Source organism: Monodon monoceros, unplaced genomic scaffold (genome assembly GCF_005190385.1).
Source record: "Monodon monoceros isolate NGI ecotype Baffin Bay Population unplaced genomic scaffold, NGI_Narwhal_1 Super_Scaffold_13, whole genome shotgun sequence".
In the NCBI taxonomy this organism is placed as follows: Eukaryota; Metazoa; Chordata; class Mammalia; order Artiodactyla; family Monodontidae; genus Monodon; species Monodon monoceros.
Window position 1 is genome coordinate 27,244,007 of NW_021703769.1, and position 16,986 is coordinate 27,260,992.

A 16,986-nucleotide genomic window follows, 5' to 3' on the forward strand; every position below is an offset into this window, starting at 1 on the left:
GGTAAATGAGCAAGTGAATGAATATCTACCCCATTTATGGTAATGAGTCCATTCTCCACAGCCCCAACATATCAGGTGGTCTTGATCAGGGGTTGTCCTTTCTCAGCTTGCCTAGCCCCTGTGACGGAGAGCTCACTACCTGATGACATAGCCCTTTCCAATGTCCGAGCATTAGGACTATGTGAAAGACATTTCCTCATATTAAGTTGGTCTTCCTGGTAACCCCCTGCCCTCTGTGGCTCCACAGACACATCTGCTCTCCTATCTGGGGACAACCCAAATGCCCCCTACCCCAGTCTGCTCTTCTCTCAGCTCTTCACCCCAGATGCTTAGCTGCTCTGCATACTAGGTTCCGCTTGCACAGAGCTTACATCATAGAAGGGCAGTAGGACAAAGAACATGTACACAGGCAAATAAACAAAATAATTACAAACTATAAAGGAAAAAAGCAGGGTGAGAATATTGGGGAAACTATGGGGGAGATGAGGGAGCAAGGGAAGGCCCTCTAAGGATTTGATATTTGAGCTGAGTCCTAAAGGATGTGAAGAAGCCAGAAGAACCAGAGGAAGGGCATTCCAGGTAGAGGCAAGAGCAAGTGCAAACGCCCTGAGATCAGAAAGCAATTGGAAACTGTGAGGCAGCCAGCCTGGCTGGAGTGGGATGGGGGTTGTCGGGGGGTGGGAAGGGCAGGTCATTCAGGGCATTGATGGTGAGGAGCCTGGAATTGTTTTCTAAATTCGATCCTCAAATACTTTTAAGCAAATGGTGTTATAATATGACTTACATTTTAGTAGACAATAAATACATACTGAATCAAAAGTAACTGAAGACCCTTCCAGTTCCAGCAGTTCGGTACTTCCATAGTGATAATGATATGCCTTCAAAGGACAATGAGTGGCCTCCAGAATGGGTCTGACTAGGTTTGAATCTTGGTTCTGCCTCATCCTTGCTGTGTGACTGTGGGCAGGGGCCTCATCCCTCTGAGCCTCAGCTTCCCCATCTGCAAAGTGGGGATAATAGGTGCACCCACCTCATGTGGTGGTTGTGAGGATTAAATGCCTTTACGTTTGGGAAGCATTTAAATAACATGGTAAATGCTTTCATTTGTTAAATAAAACAAAAAAAGGTGAGGACACAGAGAGCAAGATGATTAATCCTTTTTCAATCTCTTCCAGTCCTGGAGAGAGTCCTGGATTGGTGGAGGTGGGGTGGGTCTCTCAAACAGTTGCTACTGAGAGCTAGAGGAAGAGAAAGAGGGAGAGAGAGAGAGAGAGAGAGAGATTGCACAGCCTCAGTCAGATATGGACAAAGTTAGTAACAGTGTTATATTTACACTGTTTACATTGACAGTCACATTTATTTATGTCACATGCTACTGATTTCCATTTAGTCCAGCTATCTCGTTTCCTTAAAAAATATTTGTTTGTTTAAGTAGAACAAAAGCAAATAGATTTAACAGTTTAAAAACAGTGGTCCCTGAAGGTGATACTAAGCACTCCTGTCCCAAGTGGCCCAAATTGCGAAGGAGGCTCTTGACAGAATTTTAAGAAACATTCTTCTAACTTCATCTCCTCTTTGTGCCCTTGAGGAACTGGAGGCCCTACTGTGTGTCCTGTGCTTGGCCGAGAGGCCCAGGACACCAGCAGCAGAGTGGGATTCACCCCGGGGACTGTGTCTACATTCTGGCCTGCAGTGAAGTTTCTGGAAAGGGCCGGTGGACTCTCAAATCTGGGGGTCGCCAGAGTCTTCCCTCTCACTCTCATCCCTCAGATCCAGTTCCATCCGTTGGAAAATTCTGGGGCTCCATCTTCAAATTACATCCAGATTCTAATCACTTCTCTCCACCCTGATCCAATCCACCAACCATCACCTGGGGCTCTGGTGACAGAGCAGCCTCCACTTCACCCCCTTCCCATCCCTGCTCCACTCAGCAGCCAGAGCCACCCGGTCCCTCCTCTGCTCCAAGCCTCACGTGGCTCCCAGCCAAAGTCCCAGGCTGACGGTGCCCACCTCTCCCACCTCGTCAGCTGCCCAGCCCAGCCTTGTCCCATCCAGGCTGCCCCCACCACACTGGCTGCCTTGCTGTTTCTTGGGTCCTCCAAGCAGGCTCCCACCTCAGGGCTTTTGCACGTGCTATTCCTCCTGCTTGAAACACGCTTCCCTCTGACATCCACAGGGTTTCTTTCCTCTCTGTTCAGGTCGATGCCCCCTCCTCAGAGAGGTCCAATACCTTAATGAAGTTGATATTTCCCCTCTCATTCTTTCTTCTTCCCCTGCTTTTCCCTCACAGCCCTTATCACTATCGGATATTGCAGTTTACATTTTACGTATATTTCGTGTGTTTTTCTTGCTCTTCTCCCCTGAGTGGACTTCAAGAGAATGAGAGTTTCCATCTGTTTGGTACTCTGATGTTCCCAGCACCTGGAGCAGTGCCTGGTGCCCAGTAGGTGCATGGGAGAATGAACGTCCAGGGAGTGTGTGAAGGGTGGGGGGCAGCCACTCCCAGCCCCCTCCGTCGCCCCTTGGTCTCCTCTCTGGGCATGGCGTCCCTCTCTCCCTGCCCTCACCCCCTCAACCCGCAAGGGCACCACAGGACAGCAAAGCTTCTCTCTCAGGGGAAAGGTTTTCAGATGCAGGCAGACCCTCCTTCAACTCCTCCTCCCCCTACAAGCCCAACAGGAACCAGCAGGTGCGGTGCCCTCCACGGAGAGTCCTCAAAAGACAGGGGGACTCGGGGAGGACACATGTTGGGTGCTCCTGGGCAAGCCAGGGACCTGCTCCCAGCCCTGTGTCCTCAACTGGAAGGAGGTAAGACCAATGACCAATGAACAGCTCTTGGGGAGCCTATTTTACAGACAAGGAAACTGAGGCTCAAGAGGTGAATTTGTCTCTAGGACAACTGGAGCCAGGGTTCCCTTCTCTGTAAAAGGGGTGTGATAACTCCTCCCTCCTAAGTTTGCTGTGAGGATTAAACGAGTTCAATAAAGCCTTTAAGCCTTTAGTAGGGTCTGGCACACAGTAGGTGCTCAAGAAATGTTGGCTACTATTGCTGTCGTTCTGCGAGGTGAACGTGCTCACCAAGGCCCCATGGCCAGCAGGTGTTAAAGCCAAGATTCAAACGGAGGTCTGTCGAAAGTGATTCCCCCTCACAACCACAAAATAATAACAATAATAGTAATGGCAGCAACAACAATAATAGTAACACCATCACCAGCATTTTCCACCCCATGCTGTAGCTCTAAGATTGTCAGGTGGCAGCACCTGCCCCGCGCCCACACCCGGGACCACTGGCGCCGGTGCCTCCTGCCCCCCCCCCCGCTCCCTCCCGGGGGACAGGTCGGCGGCCCGCACAACCTCCCGCTGGGGCGCCCCCAGATCCCGCCGTCCGGGGAGCCCCCGCGGGGGAGGGGAGCCCGGCTCCGGGGCTCTGGAAGGAGCCGCGCGGCCTGGAAGACATTACACGGCTGTCGGCCGGGGGGCGTCGCGCGGAGTTCCGGAGGGGGTCCCGGCGGCAGCGCGCCGGGGGAGGGGACGGCCCCACCACAAAGCGCGCTTTGTTCTGCGCTCCCCCTGGGAGCTGGAACCAATGGATTGGCGGCAGCTGAGGTCATCTGTCAGGCAGCGCCGGGGGGTCAGGCCCGGGGAAGGGGCCGCCGGGGAGGGCGGGGCGGATGGGCCGGCGGGGGGTCCGTGTGTGCGGCCGATTAACCCGGCTGCGCTCGCCAGGCCTCTGCGGCAGGTCGCTGCTACGCTTCGGGCCTCAGTTTACCCATCTGTCCAACAGGGAAGATAATTTCCTCCCTATCCACCTGTCGGGACGACTGCATCCGGTATGGAAGTGATGATGATGGTATGATGATGGTGGTGGTGGTGGCCTTTCTGTAATGAGCACTCCCTATGTTCCTGCTCGACAGAAGGTCTGGAGTCGGGATGCGAACCCCAGAGGCTGCCTGGGAACATGGAAGCAAATGTGGCTTGTCTGGGAGGCAGGGAGGGATGCCTTGCAGCCCCTATCCGGACCAAGGCAGTCAAGGCCTCTCCCTGGTTCCCAGCTTTGACCCTGGATGCCAGACTTGGCCTACCTTTTGCCAGGGCTGACAGGTGGAGCCGCCCAGACCTAGCCCAGGGAGCCTCTGGAGCTCATCCTTGGGGGCCCCCTGGTCGAGGGTAGAGTGGGGCTGCACGCCCCCACCCTCTCCAAGACAGGTGTTTTTTTCTGACTGGAGACAGATCAGAGTCTGACCACTTTACCCTCATAAAACTAGATCCCGTTTATTAATTCATTCACACCCCCATCTGCGTGTGCCTCAGCATTCCTGTCCATACAATGAGACAATTAGGATTCTAACCATTTGATACAGGGCCCCCTGGGGGATGAGGCCATCGAATCCCCAGAAATTGCCCGAAAGATTTGTGTGTGTGTGTCTTTCTGGAGAAAGGGCTCACGGATTTCTTTCAGATTCTCAACTGTGTTCATGACCCAAAACAGGTTAAGAAGCACCGGCTGGAGTGCAGGGACGGAAAGCTGCCCCCCAAACTCTGGGAAAAGCACTTGGAACAGCCAATCTGGAGAGCGATTTGCCAGCACCTATGCACCGGCTAGGCGGTCCCACTCCTACGTACATAGTTGAGTGAGCACAGAGTTGATGGCAGAAGGTGCTCACAGCAGCAAATAACAGTAACCCCCTAAATGGCCATTAACAGAATGACTAATACATGGTTATATACAGACCCTGGCATGCCATGCAGCAATTCAAAGAATGAGCTAGACCTATGTGGAATTTATTCATTTAACATAGTTATTGAATAACTGCTATGTGTCAGGTGGTTCTTGGCACTGGGCCTACGGTCATAAGACAGATCAGGTCCTGCCTCAAGAACTTACGTTCTAGTGGACGAGAGAGTCATAAACAGAAACAGAAGACAATTGCAGGGAGTGAGATAAATGCCATGAAAAAAATAAAACAGTGCAGCGATAAAATGATGGGGGAGGGGGCTGTTTTAGACAGTGTGGTCAGGAAGGCCCCTCTGAGGAAGCGACCAGAATGAGGGATACTCTGGGAGAAGAGCAAAGGCACTAATGGGGTGGATGGCTAAGGTGCATCACCAGGGAAGAAATGTGATCTGCGAAAGAAAGTAAAAAAAGAAAACATTCCTTACTTATACGCACACACACACAACTACTAAGTTAGAAAAAGGTCTGGAAGGGTATACGCCAAATTCATGAACATAATTGCCAAGAGTAGGGAGGCACTAGGACTCATGGTGGGCTTCTGCTTGCTTCTCATATTTTATTTTGTTAATATTTAATTATTTAGCATTTTGCTATCTTAATGTTTAAAAGGTGAATATATGCACATATAACTTGTGAAAATGAAACATTAAAAAAGTCTACCATGGTGAAAGGGTTGGTCCTAGGGCAGTAAGGGAAATAAGGGGTCCCTACACACTGCCTTTCACTGGACGCAAGTTCCCTGGGGCAGTAGTTTGTTTGGGGAGGGGACACACTTTTGGATCAGGGGGACCCCAGAAGAGGCATGTAGCTCAGCCTGGAGGATCTGGAAGCTTCTTGGAGGAGGTGCCGCCTTTGCTGAGCTTGAGACAATTTGACACAGCACACCCAGTGTAGAGACCCTAGTCCTAAGACAGGCCTGGAGAGGTCATGATGTGTACAAGGCCACAGAGCAAGATTGGACAGGTAAGTAAACCTGAAACTCCAAACTCCCAGCCAGGTCTCCTTCTCCTACCTGAACCCCCGGCTTCTCTGGGCCGCTGATGGGCATCCCTCACAGCCAGACACCTTCCATCCATCCCCTTCCCACAGCAGTTGCTCAGTGGGCTGGAGGCCCAGCCTAGCTCGGGCAGGCCAGAAAGCAGCACCACCTGCTGGCCTAAGTGGGAAATGCAGCTCTCAGCCTCCACGGAGAGCAACCAGCAGGTTTCACCCTTCAAAACCCAGCTCCTCTTCCTTAAGAATGACAATCCCTCCCGCTCCAAGTGTGTTGTGCAGCCTCCTCCCAGTGCCTAGCAGTATGCCTAGCGCTGCCTCCTTGGGCCTTATCTGTATGAAGGGAAAGTCCTTTCAAGAAGGGGTAACCACTGTGCTGCTCTACCTCAGTGGGTGCAGGTGTCCTACATGAAACAGTGGCACCTCACGACAGCGGCTTACAAAGCATGCCCTCAGCTTCCTCACCCTCACTACGAACCTCAGGGGTAAAGTCCATTAGACAGCTTGGAAAAAGCGCCAGGGAAGGGCCTGTCCAATTTCATATGGAATTGGTGCACAAGCTGGTTCCAGAACGTGGATCTCCTGGGACCCAGCTCTTTCTTCTCCATTGGAGGTGAAGGGGGCTGTCGCCGTATCTGAAAATAATTGATGCCATCTAGATCAGTGGTTCTCACCTTGTGGTCCCTGAACAGCAGCATCAGCATCACCTGGGAATTTGGCAGGAAAGCAAATTCTCAGGCTCCATCCCAGACCTTCTGAATCAGCCGCTTTGGGGGTATGGTCCAGCCATCCGTGCTTAGCAAACCCGTTTGAGAACCTGAACCATTGGTCTAAAGCAATTATGCCTCCCTTTTTATTAAATAAATTTTTATTTGGGAATGATTTTCAATTTACAGAAAAGTTGCAAATATAGTACAGATAGCTCCCATACACTCTGCACCCAGCCTACCCCAATGTCAACATTCGTAAAATTATCTAAAATCCAGACCTCATTCAGATTTCCAGTTTTTCCATTAAGGTCCTTTTGTTGTTGTTTTTTCAAGATCCAATCCAGGATATCACACTGCATTTATGACTACATACCTTTTAAATTCCATTGGTCATCTCAGTCATCTTTCCCTGGGACAGAGAATGGGTGGGAAAGCTGTTGTCTTTATTACTGAGCAGGAGAAACTGAAGCTTGAAAACAGCAAGTGACCTAGTTCCCTGAGCAGGGCAGTGAGAGCAAGGCCCGCCTCACTCTGCACCCTTCCTCTATCTCTTCCCTTCCCCCCAGGACTCTAGGATTTCAGAAGTCCCTTTGGAACGTCCCACCTGGCCCACCCATTCCCCCTAACCCACCAGTACAGATGATGAAAGATGCCCCTCCTAGAGTGGGCCCAGCCCCGGGAGAGACCACCCACTGCCCCATCACTTCCTTCCCTCTGCAGGGTCAGGGCAGTGTCTAGTGTCTTAGCGACCTCAGCCTGGACAGAGCAAGGATCTGTACAAGAGAGAAAGGAACAGTGAGAAAGAAACACTGTTATTTGCTTATCCAAAGTCATCTGTGATAGGTGGAGAAAAATGCCATGAATCCTTTGTAGTTTCTCCAAGAGGTATAGTCTGTTTCCCCATCCCTTGAATCTAAGCAAAACTTTTGATTTGCTCTGACCAGAAGGACTTAGCAGAAGTGACACTGTACCAATTCTGACCTAAAACTCAAAAAAGCCTTGGAGCTTCTCCTCTCTCTCCCCCTTCCTCTTCCCCTCCCTCCACACACACACACCTCCCTCCCTCTCCCTCTCTCTTTGAGCCCTGATGATATCATGAAAATAAGCCTGAACTAACCTGCTGGAGAGGACACATGGAGGAGAACCAAGTCACCCAGCCAATAGCCTACCTACTGCCAGACAAGTGAGTCAGGCTATCCGAGACCATCCAGCCCCATCTGGGGTGACAGCTGATTGCATACAACCCCATGAGTGACCCCAAGCAAGATCAGCAGAACTGCCCAGATGAGCCCAGCCCAAATTGCCAACCCAAAGAATTTTAGGCAAATAAACAACTTGTTTTTAGCTGCCAAGTTCTGGAATGGTTTGTCGCACAGCAACGGCTAACTGATACACAATTCCTCACTTCTCTCTTGTTAAGGGGATTCCAATATTATTTAGGAGGCAGTGTGCCAGTTCTAGGAGACGGGATATGATTGATTTACTAAACTGTGACAGCTGTGTTCCTGCCGTCTTAGCTTTCTTTGCAGCTAGGGGTGGCAACTGTACCTGGTTTGGGCCAAGGAGACCTAAGTAGAAATACACAGGGGAAGAGAGCAGGAAACAGGCCTCTGAAAAAGGCCTGACTTTATGATAGAAGTCGACAGGTCCAGCTGGCTGGGCCCTTCTTCCTCCCCAACTCCGCTCTTCCTTGAACACAGTCATGATTGCTGGAGGTACAGCAGCCATCCTGTGACCATGAAGTGACATGCAATGTGGGAAAGGCCGAAAGGATCACAGAGACGTGTGCCATAACTTTGCTGAGTTGTTAAACCAATGCCATTAGCCAACTGTCTCCAGAATTCATGCTATGTGGAAAAACAAGCTTCTCTGTGTTTAAGCCACTGGAACCTAGGCTTTCCTTTACTTGCAGATGAATGTATTCACACGGTATGATATATAGACAGAAATGCAAAAGGATCCTTGTCCTTGGGAATCTGGAGCCAGCAGCATGTGGCTCTCCAAACCCATCTCCTTTCTCATTTCACCCTCTCAATAATCCCTCAAGAGCAAACACACGACCCATTTTCCCCGAGGTGGGAAGTGGGGCTCCCACACTGTTCAGTCATGAATCCAAGGTCTTGCAGCTAAGAAAGAGGGTGCTTCGAGTTAGACCTGCCCCCCAGGCACAAAGAGAATGCACCCCTGCTACACCTTCGCATGGCTCAGCCCACTGGAGGCCAGGTGCGTCTTCTGGGTTCGTGGCAGTGGTGGTAGGTGCCAAGGAGGCTGTTACTGCAAGTCCGGCGTGGAAGCACCCAGGTACACCCTTAGGTCCGAGAGCGTGGACTGGACAAGCTTGGCAGGGATGGTTTCTCGCTGCAGCTGCTGGTAGGCTGCATAGCGGTGGCAGCCCCCAAAGGAGTAGAAGTAGTCACCACCCTGAGCCCCTTTGATCCAGAGGACGTCGATGGGGGGCACGCTGTCTGGATCCTCCTGGAGAGAAGAGGGTGCAAGGTGAATGAGCGTGGCACAGTGCTGGACAGTTTGCAAAGCAGACTTTATTAACCTGGGCTGAGCTCCTCCAGGTGCTCACGCTGGCTCGTGCTGGCTTGTGAGAGGCAACTGTTACACAGAGGCAACTGTGAGTTGGTTGACAAAACCTTGGTAGCATGAAAATCAGCCACAGTGAGAGTATTTACACCAGGGAAGTGGGCAGATGCTACAAATCAGGGCTCCCCCACCCAGGTTGTTAACCATTCATCAGACCACATGTATATTATCTGTCACTGTTCTAGACTCTGGGAATAAGGTACAGACACAGCCCCTGCCTTCATGGGACTTTGGTCTAGTGGGGCTGATGGAATGGAGAAGTGAATGTTGGAGTGATAAATGCTATGAAGACAATAACGCAGGTTGACATGACAGGGATGGGGGTCCACAAGGCCTCTCAGAGTTGACAGTGGAGCAGAGACCTGAACACAGAGCAGTCCCCTGGGGAAGATAGAGAGGGGGAGTCATTTAAAGAAAGAGCCTGACTGCCAGGTTCAAATCTCAGGTCTGCCACTTAATTGCTCTGTGACCTTTGGCAATTCATATTTGTGCCTCAGTTGCCCGATCCATCAAACGGGGATGAAGACGACACACCCACCTCATAGAACTGTTGGGTTTAGTGAGTTAATAGACATAAGCTGCTTCAAACAACACTTGGCACATGGAATGTGCTCAATAATACACACTGTGTATTAGCCGCGGGAAGGGCATTCCAGGCAGAGCGAACAGCAAATGCAAAAGGTCTGAGGCCAGAACAGGCTCACTGTATTGCAGGCAATGGCAAGGAGGCCAGTGCGATCAGAGTGGACTCGGGGGATTGAGAAGTAGAAGAGGTCAGAAAGGTAGCAGGGGGTAGGCCCTGGAGCATTTTATTTATCTTATTTTTTTCTTCTAGTTTTATTGAGATATAATCGACATACAGCACTGTATAAGCTTCAGGTGTACAACATAAATGATCTGACTTACAAACATCATGAAGTGATGACTACAGTAAGTTTAGTGAACACCCGTCATCTCATATAGATACAAAATTAAAGAAATGGAAAAAAAATGTTTTCCTTGTGATGAAAACGCTTAGGATTTTACTCTCTCAACAACTTTCATATATAATGTACAGCAGTGTTCATTATGTTTATCATGTTGTACATTACATCCCTAATGCTTATTTATCTTATAACAGAAGTTAGTACCTTTTTTTTTTTTTTTTTTTTTGTGGTACGTGGGCCTCTCACTGTTGTGGCCTCTCCCGTTGCGGAGCACAGGCTCCGGACGCGCCGGCTCAGCGGCCATGGCTCACGGGCCCAGCCGCTCCGCGGCATGTGGGATCTTCCCAGACCGGGGCAGGAACCCGTGTCCCCTGCATCAGCAGGTGGACTCTCAACCACTGCGCCACCAGGGAAGCCCAGAAGTTAGTACCTTTTGACCACCTTCACACACTTCTCCCTCTCCTTACCCCCCTCCCCCCCTCCGTCAATCACAAAGCTGGTCTCTTTTCCTAAGAGTTTGTTTGTTTATTTGTTTTTGAAATATAATTGACCTATAATACTATGTTAGTTCCTGGTACACAGTGATTGGATATTTCTATACATTTCAAAACGATCACCATGATTAAGTCTAGTTAATCCTCTGTCACTACACAAAGATACTACATAGTTATTGACTATATTCCCCACACTGTACATTTCATACCCATGACTCATTTACTTTATAACTGAAAGTTTATACCTCTTAGGCCCTGGAGGAGGGTGACATGATCTGAAGAACATTCTAGAAAGTTGTCCTGGGAAAGCAGGCTTGGTGAAGTGGACAAAGGCAAAAGCAGGGAAGACAGAGGTGAGGCCTCAGCAGGTATTCACCAGAAGTGGCTGTCCTGGGTGAGGGCATGGAGGGGGTCAGGGAGAGGTAGACAGGTTTGGGACATGTTTAGGGGGAAGATCCCGGGGGAGGGGTGAATGTGAGGAGAAGAGAAGGAGGAGAATATGAGTTGACTTCCTGTTACGGGCCTGAGCATCTAGATGGAGAATGGGTAGTCCTCTATATAGGGAAAGGCTGGGGCAGGGAGGGATGGGGTAGGGGGCAGATCGGATTAAGTGTGAGCTGCTAGAAGACCTCCCACCACGGGCTCTCGGGTGGTCTCTTATTAGGCTGCTTCGCTGGATTCATTATTCCATTTATCCTAGAAATGATTTTCAAGCAGTAAGACCCAGCAGTTGTAAGCTGGGGCTCTTGAACCAGGCACACCTGAATTTGGATCTCAGCTCCTACCCAGAGCAGTGGGGTGGGGGGTGGGGGGAGTGTGGGCAGGGGTGGTAAGCAAGCGCCCTTGACATTGGGCATTGTTCCGACACCCTACAGGCTGCTAATGAAGTCAGGGAGCTGACGCAAGTGAGGCGCGGAGCACAGCTTGCCCGGCAGTGGAGCAGCAAAGAGGGGCAGCTGTGCCAGGTAAGCCTTGTGCTGGGCACCAGAGGTGTGACGATGGATGGGCAGAATAACGGTCCCCAAAGATGTCCATGTCCTAATCCCTGGAGCCTGTGAATATGTTACTCACGTGGCATAGGAACTTTGCAGATGGAATTAAGTTAAGGAGCTTGAGATGGGGAGATTATCCTGGGTTATCCAGACAGGCCAAATGCAATCACCAGAGACCTTAAAGGTGGAAGAGAGAGGAACAAGAGGAGGTCTGATGTTGCTGGCTTTGAAGACGGAGGAGAGAGGTCATGAGCTGAAAATGTGGGTGGCCTCTAGAAGCTGGGAAAGACAAGGAAATGGATTCTCCCCTAGAGCCTCCGGAAAAGAATGCAGCCCCAATGATACCTTGATTTGAGCCTAGCGAGACCCATTTTGGTTCTGAACTATAGAACTATAAAATAATAAAATCTGTCTTTGTTTTAAGCCACTACGTTTCTGGTGTTTGTTACAGTAGCCATTGAAAACTAATACAGAGCATATCGTTCTGGCTTGGAAGACAGGTGTCTGAGGCCATTACAAGCCAGTAGGATCAGAGGTATGCTGGTGGGCATGCAGGTGGCTGGGGGCCCACAGGAGGCCCCTAACCCAGCAGGGGCTGTCAGGGAAGACACTGACACTGACAGGAAGAGCAAGAAGGAGTTAGAAACAGTAAAGAGATGAACGAGTTTTACTGGCAGGGGAAAAGCTTGTGCAAAGGCCCAGGGGTGGGAGAGTGCATCCCTGGCCAGATCCATCACAGACAGCCAGGCACCGTGCTAGTGTTATGGAAACAGTCAAGACAGGACAAAATCCCTGCTCCTGTGGAGTTCACATGAGACGGGGAGGAGAGACAGTAAAACACAAACAAACGTAGAATATAACTCAGGTGGACATAAGTGCTTCAAGGAGAAATACCTCAGGTTAGGGGGAGAGCTAAAGAGGCCTGGGCTGACGGGAGGCGGGCACCTGACCCAAACGAGGGAGCAAGCCCTGTGGCTACCTGGGAAGAAGTTCCAGGCAGTGGGAACAGCAGTGTAAACTCTAGGACTGAAAGACAATCGGGCTAGCAGTAGAGGTGTTTGGTAGGTCACACATGGCCACCTTCCAAGGGTCTGGGGGAGGGGGACAAGATGCCATGCAGGCCTAACCTGACACACATGTCCCCTCCTTCCCCCAAATTTTCTGCCAGCATCACCCCAGCCTTCTTGAGCACCCTCTCTGTGATGCAGCTGACTCCATCCTCCCCAGTTCCAGTTCAAACAAGGCCCTCCCAGCAGCCAGGACACCCCCAAGCCCACTGCCACTGCCTGAAGTGACCACACAGGTTATCTCAGGATAAGGTGGTGGCCATGCATCTGGGCACGGGGGACAGGCTGTGCCACTTTCTAAAGTGCCTGACCTTGGACAAGGTGCTTGAATCCTCTGTGTCTCATTTCCTCGTCTGTAAGAGGAACAGTAGTAGTATCTACCTCATAGGGTTGGCATGAAGAAGCTCAGGCACTTAAAACAGCTCCTGGCCACTTCAGGTACTATATAGGAATCAGGATCGTTATTTTAATCATCTCCAATCTCCCTGCTCAATGACTAAATAGAGGCCCAGAGAGGCCCAGCCACTTGCTCAAGGTCACACAGCGAATGCCGTGCTCCAGCTGAGACTGAACCAGTCCCGTCTCGTGTCCAGCGCGACCTCCCTCCTTCGAAGCCCTCCCAGCGGCCGGCTTCCCCGGGGCCTCACCCGAATCGTGTCCACGAGGCTCTGCACCTTGAATGGGTCCAGCACAGACGGCAGCGGCCGGATGAGCACGCTGAGAGGCACGTTGTGCACCGCGGTGATACAGCCCGAGTGGATGCTGCCGCCCTGCACGCCGCCGCTCTGCCCAGCTCCCTCGGGCGCCCCTCGGCCAGCTCCGGCTCTGCCCAGGGCTCCTCCCGCGCGAAGACCCATCACGCAGCCGCCGCCGCCTGCGCGGTCTCGGGACGCGCCGCCTACTCTCAGGTCTTTAACCCCGGCCGGGCCGTACCATTCCGCGCGGGCGGCGGGGGACACAGCCACACAGCGCCTCTCTCCCCTGGCCCCACAGTGGTCTGGCCCACCCCGAGCGCCCCTGCGGGACCTTCGCTCGGCTCTCCTGGCGTTGCGGGACGCGTGCGGAGCTCTGGCTCTCCGCTGGGGGGCGCCTCGCCGCCTCCCCTTTGCCGCGCGGCGTCCCGGGAGTGGAAGCGCCGGGGAAGGCTGACTCAGGGTGAGTCTGCAGGTCGTGGGGCGGGAGGGGCGCGGGTGGCGCACAGTTCGGGGTTAACTCAGGGTCACGGGTGGCAGGGGCGGGGGCGGGGACACGGGTTGGCGGGGGCTGGACCTGCCCAGCGAGGGTGAGTCGGCAAAACCTGGCTCTTGGCTGCCCAGCCTTTGGATCCCTAGCGGTAATAGTCGTGGAGGTGGTGATAATACCAATGACATTCGAAATACTACGAATCTGCTGAATCTGGTGCTGTGTCAGGCACTGTTCTAAACACTTTGCATGTACATTAACTTATTTAAACCTCAAAACAACCCTACAAGCTAGGTATGATTATTATTCCCATTTTACAGATGAGGAAACTGAGGCACAGCGAGGTTTTTTTTTTTTTTTTTTTTTAAGTGATTTACCCAAGGTCATGGAGCTAGTAAGTGGCTGAACCAGGATTCAAATCCAGGCAGTCAGGCTCCAGAGTGCTCTCTCTACCCACGGCTGGTTGCCTCGGTTCAGCAAAAGTAACTGTAACAAGGAGCCTTTTGGAATCATGTTGACAGTGTGTGGGCACTGCCCTGGAGTTCCACAATAATAGTCTCGTTGTATCCTCACAGCGCCACTAGGAAGTAGGTGTGATTGTTGAAGCACTTGTCCAAGATAGGGCCGCTGAAAATGAAAGATTATCTGAGCTCAGAGTCCCAGGCCACTAAACACCTGCTTACAGATGAGGACATCAAAGCTGCAAGGGGTGGTGGTGATGACTTAGGTCCACACATGCTGATTGCCATCCCCACTCTTCTGTTTAAAACTCTCCATCCCCTTGAGCCCAGGTTCAGCACCCAGTGTCCTCTGGAGCCAGAGGAAGGTAGGCTCCTGGTTTAAATCTCAGGTGTTTATCAGCATCTATGGCAACATTACGGCTTTGGCACAGATTGACCTGGGTTCAGATCCCATCTGGCCACTCACTAGCTGTGTGGTCTCAGGCAAGTTCCTTAACCTCTCTGAGCATCAGCCTTCTGTAAAATGGTTGTGAGGAGATTGTGAGGACCCTCAGAGATAATGGCTGATAGAGGGCAGGGTTGGGGGTAAATCAGTGCTTACATAGTGGTAATCAAGGAAGGTGACTGGGGTACTTTCCTGGCCTTCCAGTGGTTAAGACTCTGCAAGGGGCGTGGGTTCGATCCCTGGTCAGGGAACTAAGATCCTACATGCTGCGCTGTGAGGCCAAAAAAAAAAAGTAAGGTGACTGGTTTCATTACAGACACCCAGAGTGCTGAAGAAGAGGCCGTGTTGACTGAGAGCACCAGGAAAGGTTCCCTGGAGGGGTGGTATTCACACTGGAAAATGGCTTGGTCCTGGAGAGTGAGAGGGAAGAAGCAGGTGATGGTTTAGGGTACAGGATCTGGAGTCACTTGAATGGCATGGATTTAAATCCTGGCTGCATCACCAACTAGCTGTGTGACGTGTGTGTGTGTGTGTGTGTGTGTGTTTGTGTGTGTGTGTGTGTGTGTGTGTGTGTGTGGTGGGGTACTCAATTTCTTTGTGCCTCAGTTTCTTCTCTCAATTGCCAGGGAGAGTAAATGAGAATAACACATAAAGTGTTTAGAAAGGTACCTGGCATATAAAACGTGCTGAATAAAAGGTAGATAGGAGGGATATTCCAGCTAAACAGCTTGACCAAAAGCGGGGAGGTGGCACAGCCCCAGACCTGGTTGAAGACAGGCAAGTCTGGTTTGGTGGTTCTTCTCACCCTGGTTGTCACATGCATGGGGAATGCATACTCGCCTTCTCAGCTGGAGAAAAACCAGAGAAGTTATCCCTGGGCGCGGGCTGGGTGGCTGTTGCACTAGTCAGTTGCGGACACTTTCTGAAGCCTCTGCAAAATGGGGTAAAGTTGTTGAGTGTGATTTGGGAAGAAGCACATAATAAGTGCTCTGTGAATTGTGCAATACCCCATTTTGCTGTTGAAGATCATTCATGTTGGGTTTTTAATCTCTTGCAAACCTTGGAATGCTGAGGCCATTATGAATTTGACTTGAACCTTTCTCTTTCTGCAGTTCCACAATATAACCCCTCTGAGCACCTAAACCATACTTTGTTTCAGGATGTAGAGCTAACACCCACACCTCAGTCCCAGAATTATTGAGAATTAGAGAATTTCATCAAGAGGGAAATTGTCCCTCTTAGGACCACTTCCTAATTTCGGAAAGTAAGAAGAGGCAGGGGGAACAGCTTCTAGGATGGAAAAATGGAGATTTGTCCTGAATCTCTCATCATGGTATGCCCAGTGAGACCCCCCACTCCTGGCAACAAATTCTGCATATTGAGAGACCTATAATTCAACTCAAAATGGCTTAAGCATTAAGAAGACTTGTATTTTCACATAATTAAGATGTCTGGAGGTAGACATATCCAAGATTGGTGAAGAGGTAGTTGAACAATGTCAGGTTCTTTCCAGCTTTTTGTACCATCATCCTCCATATTCTGGTTTTTATCCTCAGCCTTGCCCCTCATGGTCCCAAGATGGTAGCTGTAGCTCCAATCATCACATACAACAGCTTTCAAAGGTGGAAGTTAGGACATCGACATCCCTTTGTGCCTCTTTTTAAGAGTGAAGAAAGCTTTAGTAACCATCCCCTACCTCCCCACCCCCCTGCCCAGGAGCCTTTTCCTCATGTCTCATTGGCAAGATTATATCACATTTCCATGCCTAAACCAATCCCTGGCAAGGGGAGTGGAATTACCCTGATTGGCTTAGCTTAATTGGCATCCACCTCTGTGCTCAAGAGGGTTTACCCTCCCCTGAAGTTCATGGCCTCTGATCCCTGAACAGAACTGGCAAGGCCTGGTGCTACAACCTAGTTTTCCTGTATGGTTCTTGGGCAGACCCCATGGAGGGGGAGAATTGAGGGGAAAGCGGACCTGCCCAGTCAGCGGTTCTACTATATCGGCCCATTTGTCCCTAAACCAATGAGATGGAGATTTAAGCCTCGTGTTGGGATTAAGATGAGGTACCTTCCACTGAGGCTAATGTAAGCCTGGGACTGGAAGCTGGAGAAATCCTGGGATCTACACAATATCCTTTTGTTTTAGTTTGAATTCTCCTAAAAGTAGGCCCTGAGACTAGGACTTGTGTGCAGGTAGCTATATTTGGGAGCTGCTCTAGTTATTATCACTGTAACATAAACTGATCCAAAATGTAGTGACATAAAACAACCATTTTATTATCCTCACAGATTTTGTGGGTCAGTTATTCAGACAGGGCACAGTGGGGACTGGTTGTCTCTTCTCTGAAACGTCTGGGCCATCAGCTGGGAGGTGACTCGATAGCTGG

General features: G+C 50.8%; 1 protein-coding gene across 1 annotated transcript; it reads right to left on the minus strand.

Moving 5' to 3' along the window:
• Positions 1-6,726: 6,726 nt before the first annotated feature.
• SRXN1 (sulfiredoxin 1) lies at positions 6,727-13,377 on the minus strand. The gene is made up of 2 exons (XM_029219460.1): positions 13,157-13,377; positions 6,727-8,913 (listed from the first exon to the last, which is right to left on the minus strand). Exons 1-2 carry the CDS (start codon positions 13,364-13,366, stop codon positions 8,710-8,712), a joined length of 414 nt encoding a protein of 137 aa, XP_029075293.1. The 5' UTR covers positions 13,367-13,377; the 3' UTR covers positions 6,727-8,709.
• Positions 13,378-16,986: the final 3,609 nt, after the last annotated feature.

Excerpts from the sequence above, each read along its gene's own strand:
- SRXN1 (XM_029219460.1), bottom strand. The coding sequence starts at position 13,366 with ATGGGTCTTCGCGCGGGAGGAGCCCTGGGCAGAGCCGGAGCTGGCCGA. Across the intron at positions 8,914-13,156 it reads GCCTCGTGGACACGATTCGG|GAGGATCCAGACAGCGTGCC; the intron begins GTGAGGCCCCGG and ends TCTTCTCTCCAG.